The sequence below is a fragment of the Mauremys mutica genome, chromosome 2 (assembly GCF_020497125.1).
Source record: "Mauremys mutica isolate MM-2020 ecotype Southern chromosome 2, ASM2049712v1, whole genome shotgun sequence".
Classification (NCBI taxonomy): Eukaryota; Metazoa; Chordata; order Testudines; family Geoemydidae; genus Mauremys; species Mauremys mutica.
In genome coordinates this window covers 157,027,190-157,049,452 of record NC_059073.1, presented here as the reverse complement: position 1 = coordinate 157,049,452, position 22,263 = coordinate 157,027,190, and the positions used below count along the sequence as shown (strand labels likewise).

At 45.4% G+C, this 22,263-nt stretch overlaps 1 protein-coding gene and 1 long non-coding RNA gene across 6 annotated transcripts in view; one reads left to right on the top strand and one right to left on the bottom strand.

Annotated features, from left to right (window-relative positions):
* Positions 1–171: 171 nt before the first annotated feature.
* LOC123364529 lies at positions 172–8,402 on the top strand. Of its 2 annotated transcripts, XR_006577154.1 has the most exons (4): positions 172–550; positions 2,672–2,803; positions 6,901–7,020; positions 8,091–8,402. It is a non-coding gene; the product is annotated as an uncharacterized LOC123364529 (long non-coding RNA). The 2 variants fall into 2 exon arrangements; XR_006577155.1 differs by lacking the exon at positions 2,672–2,803.
* Positions 8,403–17,107: 8,705 nt separating this feature from the next.
* The window catches only part of RETREG1 (reticulophagy regulator 1), a 104,778-nt gene continuing 99,622 nt past the window's right edge, over positions 17,108–22,263 (bottom strand). For all 4 annotated transcript variants that reach the window (XM_045006737.1, XM_045006738.1, XM_045006739.1 and 1 more), the window contains one exon: positions 17,108–21,533. In XM_045006737.1, the coding sequence (XP_044862672.1) occupies positions 21,022–21,533 (512 nt within the window). In that variant the 3' untranslated portion in view covers positions 17,108–21,021. The remainder of the gene's footprint in view (positions 21,534–22,263) is intronic.

Here is a 22,263-nt window from a genome sequence, read left to right as displayed (position 1 = left end):
TACAACAACCGCCCCCCCCCGCCCCCCCGCGTGTCTGCCCGCCCAGGAGGCCGCTGGCTCAGCCCGTGGCTGGGAAACGCCTGTGGGGCGGGTGTGAGGGTTTTCAAAGAGCCCTCGCAGTGCGGGCGGATGGTATAAAAGGGGCGGAGGGGGGAGAAGAGCCCACACAGCCCCAGACAACAGTCATTTCAGGGCACCACGGTGCTGAAAGAAGCCCAAAGGGCACAACCCCGTTTAAAAAAAGCATTTTTCTGGTCACCTTTAATACATCTACGGGGAGGAAATGCCATGGGATTATTTGGTAAATACAGAGCAGGCGGGAATGGACACGTTTGGCAAACGATATCTATATCTAGGGAGAGAGAGAGTCAACATTTTTCAAAATTCAAGTTTCTTTTTTTTTTTACCAACTCTAGCTAAATAGCCCTGCACTGCTCTGTCTTGTGCATGCAATGTGCATGCAAAGGATATATAAAATAATATAAATAGGAGAGTGAGATAGATAAAGGAATTTCCTGCTATATCCTGGGGAGGCTTCATTGAATTAAGTGTAAGTATCTTTGGGGGTCTACCCTATTAAATGAATGTGTATTGTTATATAATTTGTATTATTGTCAGGAGTGTATGTAATCTATCAGCAGGGGAGATGTGACAGATGTGAGACCTGTGGGTTCAAAAGACTAGATACTTAACAATGTGGCCCATCAACAACTGTCAGTAGCAAAAATTCCCAGCTGCCGGAGACTGGACACTAGATGGGGAGGACTTTGAGTTGCTACAGAGAATTATTTCCCAGGCATCTGCCTGGTGGGTTTTGCCCACATGCTCAGCATCTAAATGATTGCCATATTTGGGATCAGGAAGGAATTTCCCCCCAGGTCAGATTGGCAGAGACCTGAGGGAGGAGGGGGGGGCTTCACCTTCCTCTGCAGCTTGGGACACAGGTCATTTGCAGATTTTAAGTAGTGTAAATGGTGAATTCTCTGTAACTTGAAAGCTTTGAACCATGATTTGAGGATTTCAGTAACTCAGCCAGAGGTTAGGGGTCTGTTACAGGAGTGGGTGGGTGAGGTTCTGGGACCTGCAATGTGCTGGAGGTCAGACTAAATAATCACGATGGTCCCTTCTGACCTTAAAATCTAGGACTCTATTTGCCAGACAAGAATGGATTTTTGGAACAAAGTGTTAAGTGGTTTTCTTGGGGAATATCCTTCCTCCAGTTATGCAAAACTATACTGTACGGGGGTGTACCTGCATAAAGGAAAGACTGAATTTTTCACAGGTGTTCAGAATCTGAGACAGTTAGGAACTTGTAACCATGGAAAAACCCAGTTGTGAGTTTTAAAGGACTGACACCTACCAGAGCTTGACAGTGGAGCTGGCATGGGTGTGTAGGGTCTTCTATTTTTTAATATGTTTTACTCTATAAAGCTTTCATCAGAAGAATAAATGTGCTTGCTTAGAAAGACCTGTGTGGTAACTTATAACTGCAGGCAATTACGCTGTTCAAAGCCTCTGGAAAGAAAGCAAAGAGCAGACACTGGCCTTTTAGGCAGTCTGGCTTGCTGAGGATATCACAGTGTAGGATGGGAATTGTGCAGCCTGGAAAAATCCAGTCAGGAGGGAGAGAGACATGGGTCTCTGCCCAAGAAAGATGACAGCTGAGGAGCCAGGAGTCTAGACTGGGTGTCCTTGCCGGATCACAGAAGGGGAATATAGCTGCAGTTGCCCTGAACTGTGACAAAGAGCACAACTGTTGAAGTTGAGGATGAGGCAGTTGTGACCAGCAGTAAATGTTTGTTTAAAGCAGTATGGGGCAAGCCACCTTAGGCTGCCTCATGAACTATATTGCATGCAACCACTGTTACACAGAAGTCAGTCAAAGTCTGCTGCAGGGATATCACTCAGAGAAAAAATAAATATAACTGCTACTAAAGCAGAATTGGGAAATAGTAGAAAAGAATTATGTAAATAAAATAGCTAATATTTAATTTGTGTTAATTTATTTTCCTTTTTGCACTATATTTCCATACTGGATGGCATTTTGTATGTCAGTAGTGTCTCTAAGGTTCACTGGAAATGAAGAAATTGAGAAAGGGCCTGTGTGGTGTGGGAAAGGCATGGAATCTAAGCATTAATCATATTTGAGATGAGATAGCAAAGTGAAACTCTCTGGCCTTGTCTACATTACAAACTTTGGCTGATGCAAGTTACATTGGCATCAAGCTTCCCAAGTTATATTGTTCATATGTGTGCATACGTGGTTGCTTGTGTCAGTGCTGTGCACACTCACTGGGAGTGCTTGTATTGATGCAAAGTATAGTGTATCCTGTGTAGCTATTCCCAGTGTGCCACGTGTTGCTGTCTGGTGCAGTGCCTTCTGGGGAGTTTTTCAATGTGTTGAGGGATAGAAATGACTCACCCAGAGGTCTCTGGGAGCTAGAGTTCCCAACATGCAACTTTATCCATCCCATAATTACAGTTCCCAGCATGCAACTTTCTCCATCCCATACTGCCATCCACATCCAATAAATTTTGTGCCTTTTTTACAAAAACTCTCAAACCCTTGTGGCACTTTTCGCTGCCATCTCTGACAGAAGCATCGAGCCCACACAACACTGTGTTCATAAACATTGCAAATACAGGACACACAATCCTCTAGTATTTGCAGGAACCGCAGGAAGACTCGCAGCACTGGGGGACATGATGATTTCTTCAAGGAGACATAGTTGAGGGACATAGCGAAAAACAATTCAAGGTTGTTGGTGATGTTCAAAGAACAGCTTCAGATGGCCCAGCCCAGGTAGGCTGCTGCTTTCAGGGAAGCATGCTGGGGCTAGGGTGGCCGGGACCTGGTGGGGCTGGGGCTACATGCCGCCCACTCGCCCTGTGCTTGGGGACTGGGGTGGGCCGTGCACTGCTGGCCCACCCACTCAGGGGCTGGGGATGGCACACTGCTTGCACTCAAGGGCCTGGGGGGCTTCAGCAGGGGAAGGGACTGGTCCGCAGGTGGGGGGACAGGGCCATCCAGGGGCTAGCCTCCCCAAGCCTGCAGTTCACCTGCCGCCCTTGATCCTGGAGGAACCCAACCCACCCGTTGCTCCTTTGGCTTATGAAAGCCATACATTGGCCACTTCAACAGCACCAAGGAAAGACTCAACTACTGGCTCAGCAATTGTAGGAAATCAGGTGAACACGCTTTTGGTACATTGAAAGGATGCTGGTTGTGTTTACTCACTAGATTAGATCTTAAGAAAAACATCCCAATGGTTATAGCTGCAAGTTGTGTCCTGTATAATATATGTGAGGCAAAGAGGAAAAAGTTGCTGGCGAGGCGGAGGCGGAGCGGCTACTTGCTGAGTTTGAAGAGCCAGACACAAGGGCTATTACAAGAACTCAATGTCGAACTATGCAGTTATGCGTGCTGTGCTTGACTGCGCTTTGTGCCTGAAGTGTGTGGGCTATTAGGAATTGTTACATTTATAAATGTACACCAAGCACTACACATTGTGACTTCTAATGAACCTATGAATTATGTGGTGCTTACTGTATATTTAGACATATGACTGGGTGTTTTGTTGAATATGTTAGACCTGTGGTGCTGTACATTTACGAGTACTGGGTGCTTTGAGCACTACTGTACATTCTGTATTATATCTGGTGAACTAATAAAGATGAGTATTACAAAAAAATAAAATTTTACTGAGTGACAAAAAGTGCAAAAAGGCAATGTACAAATAAAAAGGACAACACAATACAAACTTAACAAATTAACAGAACAGAACTTTAAAATTAGAAAGACAGCAAACATTTCTGTCCATTTCAGTGCACAAATGCAGTCGATTGTACCTGTTCCAGATCAGTGCCTGTAAAGCTGTGGTTGTTCTAACTGTCCCCTGGCATGGAGTGGTAGGGGGTAGGATGCAGCCCATGATGCCATGTCGAATGTAGGTTGTAGGGAGTTGCTACCAGGGAGCTCTCCAAGGACTGCAAAGGGTGGCGAGTCTATGATTTTGGATCTGTAGGTCAACTAGAGTCAGCAGCATTTGTATTTGCTGCCTGAGAAGCCCCATTACTTCCTGGTGCATCTTCCTCTCCTTTTCCTGTTGGGCTTTCAGGGTCTTTTTCCATTTTGTCCTGTGTTGTCTGTCCCGCTCCAGGCCATCTGCCATGTTGGCCCATCAGACACTTGTTTGCAGTTCAATGAAGCACTGACTGCAGGATCTTGGTGAACATATCTTCTCTAGTCCTCTTCTTTCCCCTTCTTCATCATGGTAAGGCAGTCTATGCGTGTGGAGGGGGCACCCCTCAAGGCTGCAACTGCAGCTGCTACAGCTAGGACAGATGTATAATTGGATTTACAGCCACAACGGAAAGGGAAAAGACAGTTACCTTTTCCGTAACGGGTGTTCTTCGAGATGTGCTGCTCATGTCCATTCTACAATAGGTGTGTGTACTTGCCACGTGCACCAGTGCTGGAAGTTTTTCCCCTAGCAGTACCCCTGGAGTGGCGCCTCTATGGCATGGTATAAGGGGCGCTGCGTGCTCCCCCCACCCTCAGTTCCTTCTTGCCAGACAACTCCAACAGAGGAGGAGGAGGGCGGGATGTGGAATGGACATGAGCAACACATCTCGAGGAACACCAGTTACAGAAAAGGTAACTGTCTTTTCTTCTTCGAGTGATTGCTCATGTGCATTCCACAATAGGTGATTCCAAGCTATATCTGTTGGAGGTGGGTAGGAGTTCACAGACTCTCGGGACAGAGTACAGCCCTGCTGAACCCAGCGTCATCCCTGGTCTGAGAGACAATTGCCTAATGCGAGGTGAACGTGTGAACAGAAGACCATGTGGCAGCCCTGCAAATGTCCCGAACTGGGACATGGGCTAAAAAGGCAGCCGACGAGGCCTGCGCCCTAGTCGAGTGTGCCCTCACAATCGATGGCGGGGGGATTCCTGCCAGGTTGTAACAGGTACAGATACACAAGGTGATCCAGTTGGAGAGCCGCTGAGTGGAGACCAACCGACCCCTCGTGCGTTTGGTCAAGGCGATGAACAGCTGCAAAGACTTCCTGAATGGCTTAGTCCACTCCAGGTAAAAGGCCAGAGCCCGTCTCACATCCAGCCTGTGGAGACAGCGCTCCTTGCTGGACGCATGGGGCTTGGGACAGAGGACCGGCAGGAAGATGTCCTGACCCATGTGGTAGGCGGAAACCACCTTAGGGAGGATGTGGTTGGAGCTGGACCTTATCCTTATGGAACACCGTGTATGGGGGCTCTGAGGTCAGGGCCCTGAGTTCCAAGACCCGTCTAGCTGACATGATCGCCACCAGGAAGGCTACCTTCCACGAGAGGTGCGACCAGGAGCATGTAGCCAGCGGCTCAAAAGGGGGACTCATCTACCGGGCCAGCACCAAGTTCAGGTCCCACTGAGGGACTGGGGGCCTAACATACAGGAAGAGACGATCCAATCCCTTAAGGAATCGGCCAGTCATAGCATGGGAGAATATAGTGTGCCCCTGTACCAGTGGGTCAAAGGCTGATATGGCTGCCAAGTGCACCTTGATGGACGAGGGTGCTAGGTAGTCTAAAATGAGCTGGATTGGAGCAGCCATGGGTGAAATGCCCCGCTCAGCTGCACACCAGGAAAACCAAGACCACTTTGCCAAGTAGGCTCAGCGCATGGAGGGCCGCCTGCTTTCCAAGAGGACGCGCTGAACCCCTTCCGAGCACATCCTTTCCTCCCGGCCTAACCACTGAGCAGCCACGCCATGAGGTGGAGTGCCACCAGGTTGGGGTGGAGGTGGTGGCCCTGGGAGAGCAGGTCCGGGTGGGATGACAACGGCCATGCCGGGGCAACTGCCAGGCTTGTGAGGATCCCATACCAATGTTGCCTGGACCACGCCGAGGCAATCAGGAGGACCTGGGCCCTGCCCGTTTTTATCCTTTCCAGGACCATGCCGATCAGCCGGATCAGGGGGAAGGCATAAAGAAGCTGGCCCAACCAGGAAAGGAGGAAGGCATCGGAGATGGCGCCCACTACCAACCCCTTCCCCCTCCCCCCATTCCCCAGAGCAGAAACGGGGACACCGGCGGTTCTGCCGAGTCGCAAACAGGTCAACCTGGGGAGTGCCCCACTCTTGGGAAAGCCTGTGCACCACCTCCAGGTGGAGTGACCACTCGTGCTGAGAGGAGAAGTCTCGGCTCGGGCAATCTGCCCGCGAGTTCTGGGCACCTGGTAAGCGGTGGTCCTGTAGGCAAATGTCGTGGGCTATACAGAAGTCCCACAGCCTGAGGGCTTCCTGGCAGAGGAGCAGGCCACTCCTTGCCTGTTGATCTAAAACATCGAGGCCGTGTTGTCCAAGAGAACCCTGACCACTCTACCCTCCAGGTGCGAGTGGAAGGCCACGCATGCCAGCTTCACCGCCCTGAGTTCCTTGATGTTTATATGCAAAGCAAGGTCCTGCGCTAACCACAGACCTTGGGTCTGAATGGTCACCACATGGGCTCCCTATCCCAGGTCTGATGCACGGGACCCCATGGAGCATGATCCCCGGGGAGGACCACCATTGTATGGAGGCGATCACCAGCTTGGACACAGTGAGGACTTTGTCCATCCTGTCTTTGGACAGGGATAACACTGAGGCCAACCAGAGCTGGAGGGGCCTCATCCTGAGTCTGGCGTGGCGAACCACATATGTGCATGCCGACATGGGACCCAGGAGCTGGAGGCACGCTCTGGCTGTGGTCACGGGAACCTTGTGACTTGTGTCAATGAGCCCTTTCACGTTCTTGAATCTTGGTGGGAGGGAGGCCCTGGACAATGTCAAGTCCAGGACTGCCCCGATAAACTCTATGCACTGTGCTGGGGCTAACGTGGATTTGGTGTTGTTTACCAACAGGCCCAGGGTGGCACATGTGGACAGGAGGAGCACCACTTGATCCCGCACCTGTGACTGGGAGCTGCCCTTGACCAGCCAGTCGTCAAGATAGGGGAAGATCTGGACCCCACAATGTCTGAGGTAGGCCGCCACCACAGACATGAACTTTGTGAATACCCTGGGAGCAGTGGACAGGCCAAATGGGAGGACCGTAAATTGGTAGTGCTCCTGCCCAACTGTGAAACGGAGGAAGCATCTGTGCCCTTCGAATATATGGATGTGGAAGTAGGCGTCCTACAGATGGAGGGCGACGTCCCAGTCCCCGGGATCCAGGGAGGAGATGATGGAGGCCAGAGAGACCATGCGGAACTTGAGCTTTACCATGTAGTGGTTCAGGTCTCGCCGGTCCAGGATGGGCCTGAGCCCCCCTTTGGCCTTTGGGATAAGGAACTAGCGGGAGTAGTACCCCTTGTGTTTGAACTCCGCTGGCACCACTTCCACTGCTCCTAAGCCAAGGAGCCGCCCCACCTCCTGCTTGAGCAGAGCCTCGTGAGAAGGGTCCCCCAGGAGGGATGGGGACAGAGGGTGGTTGGGCGAGGTAGAGGTCAACTGGGGTGTAGCCCTGGGAGATGGTGTTGAGGACCAATGATCTGAGGTCAGCCGCCACCACTCCGGGAGAAAAGCACACAACCGGTTGGAGAAGGGAAGCTTTATTGCGGGTGGATCCCTGGTGTGAACTAGTAGGTCACCCCCGGGCGTCCCATCAAAACTGCCTTTTCCCGGCCTGTTTACCCTTGGAGGGTCCAGGCTGCAGGGCAGACCGGGACTGCCTCTGCGGGCATTTCTGATAGTCCCATGACTTTTTATAAGGGGGCTCATATTTAGAGGAGGAGGCCTGGGTGGGAGCCTGCTGAGGCTTAAACTTGGTCCTGGCCGTAGCCAGGACGTAGAGGCCAAGTGTCTTAAGCATTGTGCGGGAATCTTTCAGGCCGTGCAATTTCACGTCCGTCTGTTCCGCAAACAGGGCCTTGCCATCAAACGGAAGGGCCTGCAAGGACAATGGTTCTCAAACTGGGGGTCGGGACCCCTCAGGGGGTTGCAAGGTTATTACATGGGGGGTTGTGAGCTGTCAGCCTCCACCCCATACCCTGCTTTGCCGCCAGCATTTATAATGGTGTTAAACATATAAACAAGTGTTTTTAATTTATAAGGAGGAGTCACACTCAGAGGCTTGCCATGTGAAAGGGGTCACCCGTACAATATGGTGCAAGGAGTTCTGCGCCTCACTGGACAGCCCAGACAGCAGGAACCATGACACCCTCCTCATGAACACAGCGGAGGCCATAGATCTTGCAGCCTTATCTGCGGCATCTGACGCTGCCTGCAGGGTTGCCCTGGCAGCCGCTGTGCCCTCCTCAAGCAGAGCTTTGAACTCCTTCTTGTCACGCTCCTGGAGGGAGTCTTCGAATTTGGGTAGAGTGCCCCACAAATTGAACTCATACCGACCTAGGAGAGCCTGATAGTTCGTCAACCTTAACAGGAAACTCGAGGATGAATAAACCTCTTCCCCAAATAAGTCCAGCCTCCTTGAGTCTTTATTTTTCAGAGTAGGGGCTGGTTGGCCCTGCCTCTCCCTATGGTTGACCAACTCGACCATCAGGGAGCTGGGGGCAGGATGGGCGTACAGATATTCATGCCCCTTGGCAGGCACAAAGTACTTCTGTTCTGCCCTCTTAGAGACTGGGGGCAAGGAAGCTGGGGTTTGCCACAAGGCCTTTGACATTTTTGCCACCCCTTTGTGGAGTGGGAGGGCCACCCTGCCCGGTGTTGAGGCCGAGAGGACGTTGAAGAGGGAGTGAGGGTTCCTCCACCTCCTCGGCCTGAAGGTTGAGGCTCAATGCCACCTTTTTCAATAGTTCCTGGTGGGCCTTAGAGTCCTCCTGTAGAACAGAGGGAGGAGGGGCCATAATCGCCTCATCAGGGGAGGATGAGGATGTGGGTGCGGTACTTTGCGTACCCACCGGTACCGGAGGTCCCACCACTTGGTTGCCCTGCGGGCATGGAACCGAAGATGCACTCCCCACCAACTCCTTTCTGGGAGACTGGGAAAGGGATGTCGATGGTCTCTCCAAGGCTCTGGCCACTGAGTGAGCCCCCACCAGGGGCTGTGTCAGGTGCCACGGGGCCCATTGGTACCACGGGGCCAGCCAAGGAGCCTGGTGCCACTGCACCTGCTGTGGCACCGACCGGTGGAGCAGGCTGTTTAGCCTGACTAGCCTGTCCCATCAACTGATGACTCCAAAGGGAGGCCGGGCTGGCGTATAACCTGCCACTGTCCCTGGACCGAGGAGCAGTGGCATTGGAAACAGTGCTGACCATGAGACCATGATCCCGATGTGGAGGAGCGGTACCACCAGTAGCAGCTGCTCTGCGATCGGCTCTGGCGGGCAGATCCGCGATGGCGAGGTGCCAGCGATCAACGCCCGGGACTGTGGGAGTGGTGCTGTGGTGGAGTCCTGGAGTGAGAAGAAGAACGGGAATGGCGTTGACGCCAGTATCACGACGGGCTACGGTAGCCTCTTGGAGACAAGGACCTCTGGTGCTGTCTGCCTGTCTGTCTCAGTCTCGACGGGGCCCGCTCCCCTCGTGAAGCCTATGGTCCCTCGAGGCGGAGCACTGCCCGGAACCCCTCCCAGTTGGAACCCAGCCTGACAGCCTGGTGGGTCGACGGGGACAAGCGTGGACTGCACCCTCGACCGCAAACAGTACTGACCAGGCGGTGACTGCAGAGATCCAAGCGGTGGCTTGCCTCTGGACTGGGAGCCAACAGTGGCCGTGCCCCTGGTACTGGCAGAGACATACCGTCCCAGGCTGCTTGCCAGGCCTCCTGTGTGGAGGGCACTCGGACATCTGAGAACTGCCCAACGTGGGTCTAGTCTCTCCCACGGTCTTGCTCTGGTGTCTTGGCGGAGAAGACCTCTTCTTAGCCTTCTTGGCGTGCCCCGTGGACGGGGAGCGGTGCCAACTGGTGGAAGGCACCGAAGGGTCACCACAAACTGACACTGCGGTACCCGGGGCCGAATTGGAGCAGTGCACCGGAGTCGGGGTCAACGCCGACTCCATCAGAATGGCTCAGAGCCAAATGTCCCTTTCCTTCTTGGTCCAAGGCTTGAAAGATCTGCAAATCTTGCAGCGATTGCTGAGATAAGTTTTCCCCTGACAGTGTAGACAGTCCGCATGCAGGTCATTCACTGGCATCGGCCGCCTGCAAGTGTCACACGACTTAAAGCCTGGGGCATGGGGCATGCCCCAACCCAGGCACACTAACTAAACTAACACTAATCTAACTACTTTAACTACAGGTACTACTAACTATGAATGAACAAGAGTTCAAGAGGAAAGCTGCAGACAAGCTGGAGCAGAGCAGTTCCGATGCACCTTCACTGGAGGCAAGAAGGATCTGGGGGCAGGGGAGGGGGAACGTGCAGCGCCCCTTATACTGCACCATAGAGGCAGTATTCCAGGGGTCACTAGGGGCGCTCCCCTATGGGTACTGCTAAGGGAAGAACTTCTGGCACTGATGCACGTGGCGAGCATGCACAGCTATTGTGGAATGCATATGAGCAATCACTCGAAGAAGGAAAGTAAGTTTCAATACTCCCTTTCCTAATTTCATAACTTTTTCTAATAAGAAATGCTTATTGACATCTCAGCTTTGGAGTGCCTCTGCACAGCACTACTCTCCAGTCCTAGCCATGGTGAGTATGGCCCTCCAGTGGAAAGGGGGAGAAGGGAAAGGAGGAAGTGTCACCATGCTTCAGGGTGTCATAGCCCAGGATGCCAGATTCAGGACAAACTGCTGAGAAATAGGGCAGACTCACCCCTAAACTGGTCACTACCCAGACACTAAACTTAATGATGAGTGGTTATTTAAAACTAGGGCTGTTGATTAATCGCAGTTAACTCACATGTTTAAAAATTGTGATTAAAAAAATTAATTGTGATGAATCCCAGTTTTAATCGCCCTGCTAAACAATAGAATACCAAGTGAAATTTATTAAATATTTTGGATGCTTTTCTATATTTTCAGATATATTGATTTCAATTACAACACAGAATACAAAGTGTACAGTGCTCACTTCATATTGTTATTTTTATTAAATATTTGCACTGTAAAAGTGATAAACAAAAGAAATAGTGTTTTTCAGTTCACCTCATGGAAGTATTGTAGTGCAATCTCTTTAGAGTGAAAGTGCAATTTACAAATGTAGATTTTTTTGTTACATAACTGCATTCAAAAACAAAACAATGTAAAACTGTAGAGCCTTCCAGTCCACTCAGTCCTACTTCTTGTTCAGCCAATCGCTAAGACAAACAAGTTTGTTTACATTTACAGGAGATAATACTGCCTGCTTCTTATTTACAATGTCACCTGAAAGTGAGACCAGGCATTCACATGGCACTTTTGTAGTAGGCATTGTAAAGTATTTACATGCCAGTAGTGCTAAACATTTGTATGCCCCTTCATGCTTCAACCACCATTCCAGAAGACATGCTTCCATGCTGATGACACTCTTTAACAAAATGGTGTTACTGAAATTTGTGAATGAACTCCTTGGGGGAGAATTGTATGTCTCCTGCTGTGTGTTACCCGCATTCTGCCATATATTTCATGTTATAGTAGTCTCAGCTGATGACCCACAACATGTTGTTCAGTTCAAGAACACTTTCACTGCAGATCTGACAAAACACAAAGAAGGTACCAATGTGAAATTTCTAAAGATAGCTACGGCACTCGACCCAAAGTTTAAGAATCTGAAGTGCCTTCCAAAATCACGTGATTAATCACAATTAATTTTTTTTCATCGTCTAATTGTGATTACTTTTTTAATCACTTAACAGCCCTATTTAAAACCAATTTAATTGGCCAAAGGGTTCTTCTGATCCCAAAAGACCAGCCACATACCCAATAATCACGATGTTGCCAATCCTTTAGAATCTAATATATAAAGGCTTATTTATAAGGGAAAAGAAAGAAGAGAGAGTTAAAATGGTCAAAGGAATCAATCAAATATGTAGTCATTGCAAAAGTTCTTGTATCAGGTTTGTAGCAGTGATGGAATAAACTGCTGGCTTATGTCGTCTCTGGTAACATCCAAAAGAGTGGAAGGTCCTCAGTCCATTGGTTGTAACGGTCCTGTTAGTGTAAGTCCATAGTCCAGAGATCAGAGCAGGAAAGAGGCAAAATGGTAGATGCTTCCAGGGCCTTTTATACTTTTTGCCATGTGGAGGGAACTTCATTGTCCCAAACAAAGCCCCTAGCACAGTTTGTGGAAAAGCACAGGCACAGGATGGAGTTTAGGGTTACATGAGCAAGTCACATGAGTCACAGTAGGAGCCATTACCCATATTTTGGCTAAAACGTTCACAGGAAAGTCCATCAGCTGGGGATAAGCTTCTTCCATGGCCCATTGGGTTCATTAATGGGCCATCAACTTGAATGGTCCATTCACAATGTGTTGGCTAGACTAGATGCAAACCAACTACCTTCTGGGTGTTACCACAGGAGCAAAAACATTTCAAATACAGGCATATATTCAATATTCATAACTTCAGATACAAAAATGATACACACATACAAACAGGATAATCATTTTCAGCAAATCATAACTTTTTCATTGACACCTTATATGACATACTTTGTACAAGATTTGTTGCAACTGTATAACAGTGGTAGCAACAATGATATACATGGTCATATTTTAATCATAACATCACGGGAAGGCATTATGATTTTTGGTTGCATGAAACAATAACATTTTGGTCTCTATTTCCATGGGTATGAGCGTAAGACAATGGCACTGAACGCTGGCACTATAATCCACAGGTGGTGATGAATTTTAACTAATATCTGACTCTTGAGGGTAACACAAGCACACAGCTTCTGAAGCAGACCCTTTGCTGCTAGCCAGTGTATCGCAATGGTGCCAGTTTTTTTTTTTCTGCTGCTTGGGGCGGCAGAAACCCCAGAGCCGGCCCTGAATGGTGCCACCCAAACTTATTGAGGAGTGGCATGGGAATGTGTCCTAGGGTGAAAGAAGAAATAAAGCAGCCATCCGTAGCAACTTTAGGGAAAGCACTGCAGAGTGTCTCCACGAAAGTTTAATTGAGTTCTCTCAGGAGGATACGAGGGACATTCTTGTGTACATAAAGTGTTCCATGCCCCTGCCCTCCGCTGCCTAATCCTACAGAAGAATGAAAATGAGGTAACTTTACTCTGTTTGATGTACTGCTACCTCCTCCTAGTACAAATACAATGAAAAGTCAATACCTGTGTCTTGTTAACTTGAGGACAGGCCAGGAACCCTCTTTACATTTAAACATTATAATGGAAAATGCAGGCACACGCTTACCTGAGGTTCCTTCCCCGTCAATGGGCTTGTCCACACTTGGCTGGTGGAGCTAGCTAGACGGCAGCAGACTCTAACAGGACCTGGCTCACAGGATAGCTGGACACACCCACAATGTCCTCTCCCCCCCTCACAGCACAGGTCTGTGTCTCAGGCTCCTCTGAGGTATCCATGGTGTTCTGCAGGGTGCTGGTGGAGTCTCTGCCAATTATGGCATGCAGCTCATTGTAAAAGCAGCAGGTGTATGGCTCAGCACCAGATCAATTGTTGGCCTCCCCAGCCTTGTGGTTCACTGGCTGGAGTTCCTTTGCTTTTACACAGCGCTGCTGCAGAGCCATCATACCCCTTTGCCTGTAGCCCCTGTGCAAGTTTTCCATAGATATCCATGTTTCTATGGCTAGACCATAGCTGTGCTTGCACAGCATCTTCTCCCTTCAGGCCCAGGAGATCCGGTGCCTCCTGTCTACTTCAGCCAGGAGATGGCTTCCAGGCTCTATATGACCCTTGGGCAGTTGACAATTGTGACCAGAGCTGTCACTGTCTAGCATTGTGAGACAGCTGCTGGAGGAATGTAAGGGTCAATACAGATCACTTGCACTGTGTTGACCTCTCTAGGTTGACCATGGCTTTATGCTGTTTGAGGAGGTGGTTTTACTGCACCCCCTTAATAGGGCTGCCGACAAATTTGAGTTTAGACACATGCACCGATAGGTTGATGCAAAGTGACTTACGTTAACCTAACTTTGTAGTATAGATCAGGCCTCTTTCCAGAAGGTAGCCTGATTTTCAAAAGTGCTCAGAGCTCACAGCTCCTGATGGCTTCAATGTATCTTCAAAACAAAACCATAGAAATTGATATGGGACCACTTACTCATTTAACATAATCCAAGCAGTGATCAAATGACCTCTTTCAGTCACTACTGAAGTGGACTGGGATTCAATTGGTGATCTTACCTTTTTGGGGGGCAACCAAGGAATCTTTGAATTCTTCAATCACAGCATATTGTCCAATTAGAACATCTTAGAGCAGTCCCAGTATTGTCTCTTGATGTAACCCTTCTGCCAGGTGGAGTCAGCAGCAACAAGGGCCGGATTCAAAATTGAGAGGTTCCTCTTAACAATACAAAACAGAACTGAGCCTCACCCAGTAACTTGAAAAGACTTAAAACTACCCCGGGAGTCTCTAAGAGGTAATACTTCCCCTCTCCACTCCCCCAACCACTGAGACTGTGTATGACACCTCCCCCCCCCAAAAAAACAAAAAAAACCCCAAAACAAAACCTTTTAATAAAAAGAGAATAGGAACCTGGCATTAATTTGGGAAAACACCAAAACCATAATTTGATAGCATGTAACCGTGAGAAAAAAAAGTATAATTAGGCAGGCCAAAAAAAGAATTTGAAGAGCAAGTAGCCAAAGACTCAAAAATGAACTGCAATTTAAAAAAAAAATACATCGCAAGCAGGGAGCCCGCCAAACAATCAGTGGGGCCACTGGATGATCAAGGTCATAAAGGAGCACTCAAGGAAGACAAGGCCATTGTGGAGAAGCTAAATGAAGAGTCAACATGGCTTTTGTAAATGGAAATCATGCCTCACAAATCTATTAGATATCTTTGAGGGGATCAACACACACATGCACAAGGGTGATCCAGTGGTTATCGTGTACTTGGACTTTCGGAAAGCCTTTGACAAGATCCCTCACACCAAAGGCTCTTAAAGTAAAGTAAGCAATCATGGGATAAGAGGGAAGGTCCTTTCACAGATCATGGTTAAAAGATAGAAAACAAAAGGTAGGAATAAATGGTCAGTTTTCAGATTGGAGATTGGTAAACAGTGGTGTCCCCCAGGGATCAGTATTGGGACAGGTGCTGTTCAACATATTCATAAATGATCTGGAAAAGGGGGTAAACAGTGAGGTGGCAAAATTTGCAGACGATACAAAATTACTTAAGATAGTTAAATCCAAAACAGACTTACAAAGGAATCTCACAAAACTGGGTGACTGGGCAACAAAATGTGGATAAATGCAAAATAATGCACATTGGAAAACATAATCCCAACTGTACATACAAAATGATAGGGACTAAATTAGCTGCTACCACTCAAGAAAGAGATCTTGGCATCGTGGATAGTTCTCTGAAAACAACTGCTCAGTGTGCAGTGTTAGGAGCCATGAGGAAAGGGACAGATAAGACAGAAAATATCATAATGCCACTATATAAATCCATGGAACACTCACACCTTGAATACTGCATGTAGTTCTGGTTACCCCATCTCAAAAAAAGTTATATTGGAATTGGAAAAGTTACAGAGAAGGGCAACAAAAGTGATTAAGGGTGTGGAACAGCTCCCATATGAGGAGAGATTAAAAAAAAACCTGGGGATTTTTCCGCTTGGAAAAGAGATGACTAAGAGGCGATATGACAGAGGTCTATAAAATCATGACTGATGTGGAGAAAATGAATAAGGAAGTGTTATTTATTCCTTCACATAACACAAGAGCTAGGGGGCACCCAATGAAATTAATAGGCAGCAGATTTAAAACAAACAAAAGCATGTACTTCTTCACACAACACAGTCAACCTGTGGAACTCATTGCTGGGGAATTTTCTGAAGGCCACAATTATCATGTGGTTCAAAACAGAATTAGATAAGCTCATTTAGGATAGGTCCATCACTGGCTATTAGCCCAGATGATCTGGGATATAACTCTGTGCTCTGGGTGTTCCTAGCCTCTGATTGCCAGAGGCTGGGAGTGGACGACAGGGAATGGATCACTCAGTGGTTGCCTGTTCTGTTCATTCCCTCTGGGGCACCTGACTTTGGCCACTGTTGGAAGATAGGATACTAGACAGACCATTGGTCTGACCCAGTATGGTCATTCTTATGTAAGTTTAAACACCCACCCAGAGTGTGTTGGGCCATGTCCTTTGCTCTCACCTTGCAGTGTAAAAGTCCAACAAATGTTCCTTTAACCTGCCATTTCCCTCTCCTTCCACTACACCTTACTCACAGTTACTGTCCTAGGTCAGTGAAGGCCTGGAATTCAGAGGTGTGTTCACGTGAGTTCACCTCCCCTCCCCAGGGAGCTGGCGAAGGCATCAAGCAGTGCCTCAGCTGTTGCAGCCATCTCAGCAACTGACTCAGAGTTGCTGCCACTCACTCTCCTGGCCTCGTTCACTCTGCCACCACTGGCCACTGCCACCACCATTCCTTCTGATGTTCACGACTTAATCCAGCACTCAATGATTTCAGTAGGTAGTGGGGAACCTTCCTGCAGGCTGGGGAGTCTCTTTCACCACCATGCTGTCACTGTGCTCAGCACAGTGGTTATCAGTGATTTCAGCTGTAGTGATCACTTAAGAAAACAAAGACTCTCAATGAGTGTAGGAGGGGAAGGATCTTTAGACAGAACCCACAACACCAGGTATAAACACCCATTTCCACCCTCTCTGTTTTTCAAATGGAATTTGGCATCCCTATCTGCTGCTTAGAGAGTGAGGTTAAGTTTAGGGTGAGCCATCAATCAGGGCAACTTAAATACAGTTCTGCTGCCCTTTACTCATACAATCAGGATTACAACATTCCATTACTCCTGCATTCAAATACTAGAGTGACTTGTAATCCAACACCAGCCCAAATTGATCATTTTGGCAGAGTAGTTCCCTCTGCTGTGTATCTAGGCAGAGTAGGTGTGCCTATGCAAATACAGTCTGTTCCTGAAGTCTTTCCTTCCAGCTCATCACAGTATGTCAGCAGAGAGCTCATTCAGACCCTGCTTACATGGATAAAGTTCTAAAATTATCAGGCTGTAGCTGAGAGCTAAGATCATTTATTAGTATGACCCTCCACACTATTAAACAGTGGTTCACATCAGATTAGGAGGGGAAAAAAAGTGGCATTAACTTGACTAAAGTTATATTTTTGGAATAACAAATATACAATTTTATATAATGAAAGATAAAAACTACCATATTTATTAAATGGTTTTACAAACAATTACAATAATAATAATTAATAATAATTCCATGTTTATAAAACAGTAATCATATTAGGTAAAGTGCTGCAAAATATTTTAGATAAACAGTTTAAGACATTCTGTAATTTTCCAGTTTCTGGTTACCTGGATAGCTTGTCTAGAGACCATTAATTGCTTTCATATTAAATAAATGGAGACCAAGGTATGTCTGTTCAACAGAGTGCTTAGTTAAATGGGCATTCGTTTGGAATAAGTGCAAAATGAACTAAAAGCAAGTAAAATCTGTATTTTTTCATATTTAGTAATGTCCTATTTATCTGTGCTCAAATAAACTAAGCTATCCCTCCTCATTGTAGACTCAATTTAAAAAAGAAACAAGCTCACTAAAGGATTAAAGGTATGCATTTATGACTATGTATGTGCCAAAAAGGCTTCTATCTCCAAGTTTAAGCTTTTTGAAAGGGTCCTTTATTCTGGATTTACATATTGTTCAAGAAACAGGAGTGACATAATTAAGGCCCCCAATTCAGCCATTCTTACTAGGGCAACAGGCCCAATTAAGTCAATAGGAATTTTATTGAGTAAGGAGGACTGAACGAGGGGGGTCCATATATACTCTTCTAACAAATGGAGAAATCCTTTAAAGATACAATCACTATCTAGCTCAATGTGTGTATATAATATTTTACAATACATTGTGTCTAAACACGTTTTCTATGAAGCAAATATACACTTTTACACTATTTAATTTACTCTAATACTCATATGGCTTTGTTTCTGTAATTTTATTAATTTTTGAAGGTGGCAGGACTCTTGGTAGGAAAGAAGCCATGCGAATTATTGCAAGATTGTAAACTGATGTAATTCTTCAGTAGCTTATTTTGTTGCTGCTGCTGCTGAGTGCAGCAAACTTAGGATCCCTAATACGAATTCCAACTGAACACACTGTGAACGGGATCTTTTAGAAGAACAGAAAATGTTTCTTCATGCTCAACTGTCCAACTAATGCAAAGGGAATGCATAACCAATATTTCTTAATTATTTCTGAACCAAGTACTTCTGACTTCCGCTGTCTTTTTTTGAGAAAGTTTTGCAGAAAATCATGGCATGCTCAATTATTTACTATTCAGAGCTCAAAGCCTCCTTTTTCAGCTCTCACAGATGCTCGTGGGCCAATCTGATATTAATAAAGTATGAAAGATATGCTATAATTTTATTACTACTAATAATTTTTATTAAGTCCTATTCTTCCAATCCTGCAGTATTTGGGTCTTGAACAGTTAATGATTATTTAACTACTATAAAAACAGAAGAACAAAATATTTTAAAAAGCCAAACACAGGGTAATGAGCAGTTGTGCTCCCACATTTCAGTATGTTGTATGTTCAGGTTTGTTTTGCCTTGCTTCCTTATGGACAATTCAGGACTTATTCCACACTGGAACATGTAGTCAAATTGGTTTACTTTTCTATCTTGAAACCAGAAAATGGATCATTTACAAAAAGTCTGAGCAACTCCTCCTGCAACTGCTTTTCTTCCTTGATGTAATTTGCATTTCTATAAGAGTGCCCCTGTATTATATAATTTTGTAACCACAAATATTCTTCAGAAAACAATAAAGTGCACACTGTTACAATGCCACCATCGACAGTAAGCTAGCATGACTCATCATCCACTTACAGTCTTGTTAAAGACCTCCCCCTCTCCAGCCCTGCCTATCCAGTTTCTTCATGTGTTGTACCCTGTTAATATTCTTGTTACTTGTACTATCACACAGGGAAGCATACTAATGTCAAGATGTTCTGAAAGCTTCATCGGTGACTTGTAACTTATACTCTTCTGACTATGTAGATTGTCTTAAACATGCATTAAGGAAACAGTGTTCTTTATTCATTTGAGAAACTGAAATGGCTTTTACACTCACTAATTTCGTGACCACAGCCTTTGTGTTTGTTTGTTTACTAAATGGGAATGCACAAGCTGGGAAAAAGTCATAAAACAACTTAACAGCTAACACTGCATAAAATATATGGGTGTGTTTTCTATATTTTTCAGAAACTTGTATTAAATGTCAAGATGATGTAATTTTAAAAACTACATTTTGTGGCCTCTATATCCAGTTTTCACTTCTTTCAGGATGGGTTAGATAATGAAGGCACAGGCTCACTTTTGTACCGATAAAGGACAGCAAACACAGTTAATATGCATTACTGACACACAAGCACAAGCAACAATAAAGCTAGTGTCAAAAGTCTTCCATAGCTTTCCTTTACCTAAAATCTTTTTGGCAATCTGTCTAGCTTTTAAATGCCTCAGAAAGAAAAACAAATTTAAAACGGTGCTACTTCAAAACAAGTTTTTTTTCTAAATATATTCTATTATGGAAGAAAAGCTGACCTTGCTATAAGCTTGGTTTGAACTTTCTGACAGATCTAGATGACAACATTCACCTGTAAAATGCCAGCAAATAGGAGATCACATAAAGATTAGTGATAACAGCTGACATGGTCCCTCAACCCTGCTAACAATTTACAGCTCATTAATAAAACTAGCTTTACTTCTTCCCGTTAATCTTTGTTTACCTTAAATGGGCATTGCCTTTCATCTTTGTTTAAAGGTGAACCAAAAATCTTGAAAAACAAAAAGAAAACGGACTAAGTTACTTAAGATCCCAAGCCAGTCTGAGTATGTGAGGAGTTAAAAATTACCAATAAATATTTTTATACAAGTTCCTCCTTCACTTGTATGACAAGAAGTTTCTGTGTTTCTTCTCTAACATCTGGCCTCACTGAACACCAGATACAGCTTAAAGAATAACTCTCTAATAACTTCAGTTAGGAGTGATAGCAACTGTCTCATGAAAAAAACAGAACCCTGACTGCAGGTATTGGCAGGTAAAAAGCCTCTCTCTGTTCACCTTGAATATTCTTGGTTTCCCTATTCCAAACTAAAATTAAAAAACAAAACAACAAAGGCCTTGTTCAGTTTACATGATATTCATAATCTCAAGTGTAACATTGTTTTTGCCTTGCTTTTTATGGACATTGCTGCCCAGTACCAGACTCTAGCAGAGAATACAGCAGGCGGTCAATTTAGTAGCATGCCATTTCATAACTCTACAAGCCTAAAACATCAGAGATAACTTGGAAATGTATCAGCTTATCAAAAAATTAATTTGAAAGTTTGCATATGCAACACCACTTTTGTTAATTTTGATGGCGTTGCACACATCCTTAAATTTGAGGTTTATGCAGAATATGGACATCGAACGTGCCACACACAATAGGGATCTAGATATTTCACTATAATAGAGGCAGATAAGATTTTGCTAATCTCACTGCATCCTATTCATAATTTCTCTTCACTGTACATTAACTGCTTTGGATGCTTGAAAACTAAGTGTAAACAAACTGAAGGTGAAGAGCATTTGACTGAGGACCCCAAAATCTAGATTTGGCCCCAAAATCTAGATTTGGCAATTTAATTTTTTCTTAAATAACAACTGACTTCTAACATAAGTGACCAGAGTGGCTAGATACTTCATTTCCATGCTACTACATTGAGGCATAACTATCAGAAACATTAAACTATCAGGGTCAGCTGATATGTATTCAATTAATTCACTCTGTGTAAGGGAAATTATTACAACACATCTGAAGTAATAGTTAAAGCTTACAGCTGAGCATTTTCCTTTTTTTTGCATTTGATTTTGTGTTTCACTTCTGCTACATTACTAGCTCCAATTTCCAGGTTAATGACCTCCAAGCAGATTTGAAAGGAAGCCTGAAGATTTCTTTTTTTCCTGTGGCTTTTCTTCTTGGCCTTGTGTAAGCCCCAGTTCACTCTCAATCTGCTCAAGCTCTGATTGGTCAAGCAGTTCAAAATCATCAGCTTCTTCTGTGTCTGTCTCCTCACTCAAACTGGGGACTACCTGTGAGGGTGCTGGCTGTGTGGACTGCAGCTGGTCTTTGATGGCGGCAGACACTGCAGCTGCAATAACATCACCAGCAATATCACTCACTAAGTTAAAGGTTTGGTCAGTGGTCAAAGGAAGGGAGAGACCTGTGGCAGACTGCCTCTCTTTCCTCTGTCTGGGAGAATGAGCCATCTTGGAAGGGATCTGTTCCTTTTTTCTCTTCTGCTGGATGGGAATGCCAATGCTCGAGTCATCATCATCATTTGTTCCTGCACCATTTTCTAGAGAGGGAAATTCTGCAAGATCTCTGGCAAAAGCTTCTTCATGATCACTAGGTCGGTCAAAATCTATTAAGTGATTAACAATTGAAAATACTGTTAGCAAACAAGGGAGAATGCAAGAACACAAATAATTATTAGTAAAGTTTATTCCTTACCACGATTTTGTGATTTAACAAGGAGAGCTTTCTGGCACCATTCAAATTAGATATTTCTCAGATTATATACTCAGTATTTCAAAGCTGCAAACATTGTTGCTCAAAATCTGACTATATTACTTCAGTGAGAAAACATTAATAATTTAATGGAAGAATGTCAGGTTAAAAGTAAATATTAAAAGCTTCCTTAGATTATTAAAAATGTAAAAATTAATTTCCTTTTTACAATTTACACTGTTTACATTTTACATTTCACTTGGCCTACAAAATAAAAACTGCCTGGTGAAACTCATCTTGCGGTCCTCATGCATGAGCACCATACTGAGAGGGGTCAGTTGTAAAATCTGCCCGGGAATGTCTGAATCCATTAACAAATCTCTTTTCATTAAGGTATGAAAAAATATCATGAAAACATTTTTGTTAATATCAAAGTTGTATGTAAAACATCCCCCACAAATTTTGAACACAAAACCTTAGCAAAACTGACCAGTGTAGTTTCACTTTTAATGGTTAAAAGTAAATTGGATTTTAATAGTTTTGTTTTTAATAATCCAAAGTGTTATTAGTAACAGGCGGAATTTAAAAAAAAATTAAAACTTCACAGTGTGCATTTACGACCTAATGCTAGAGTCCTTACTCTA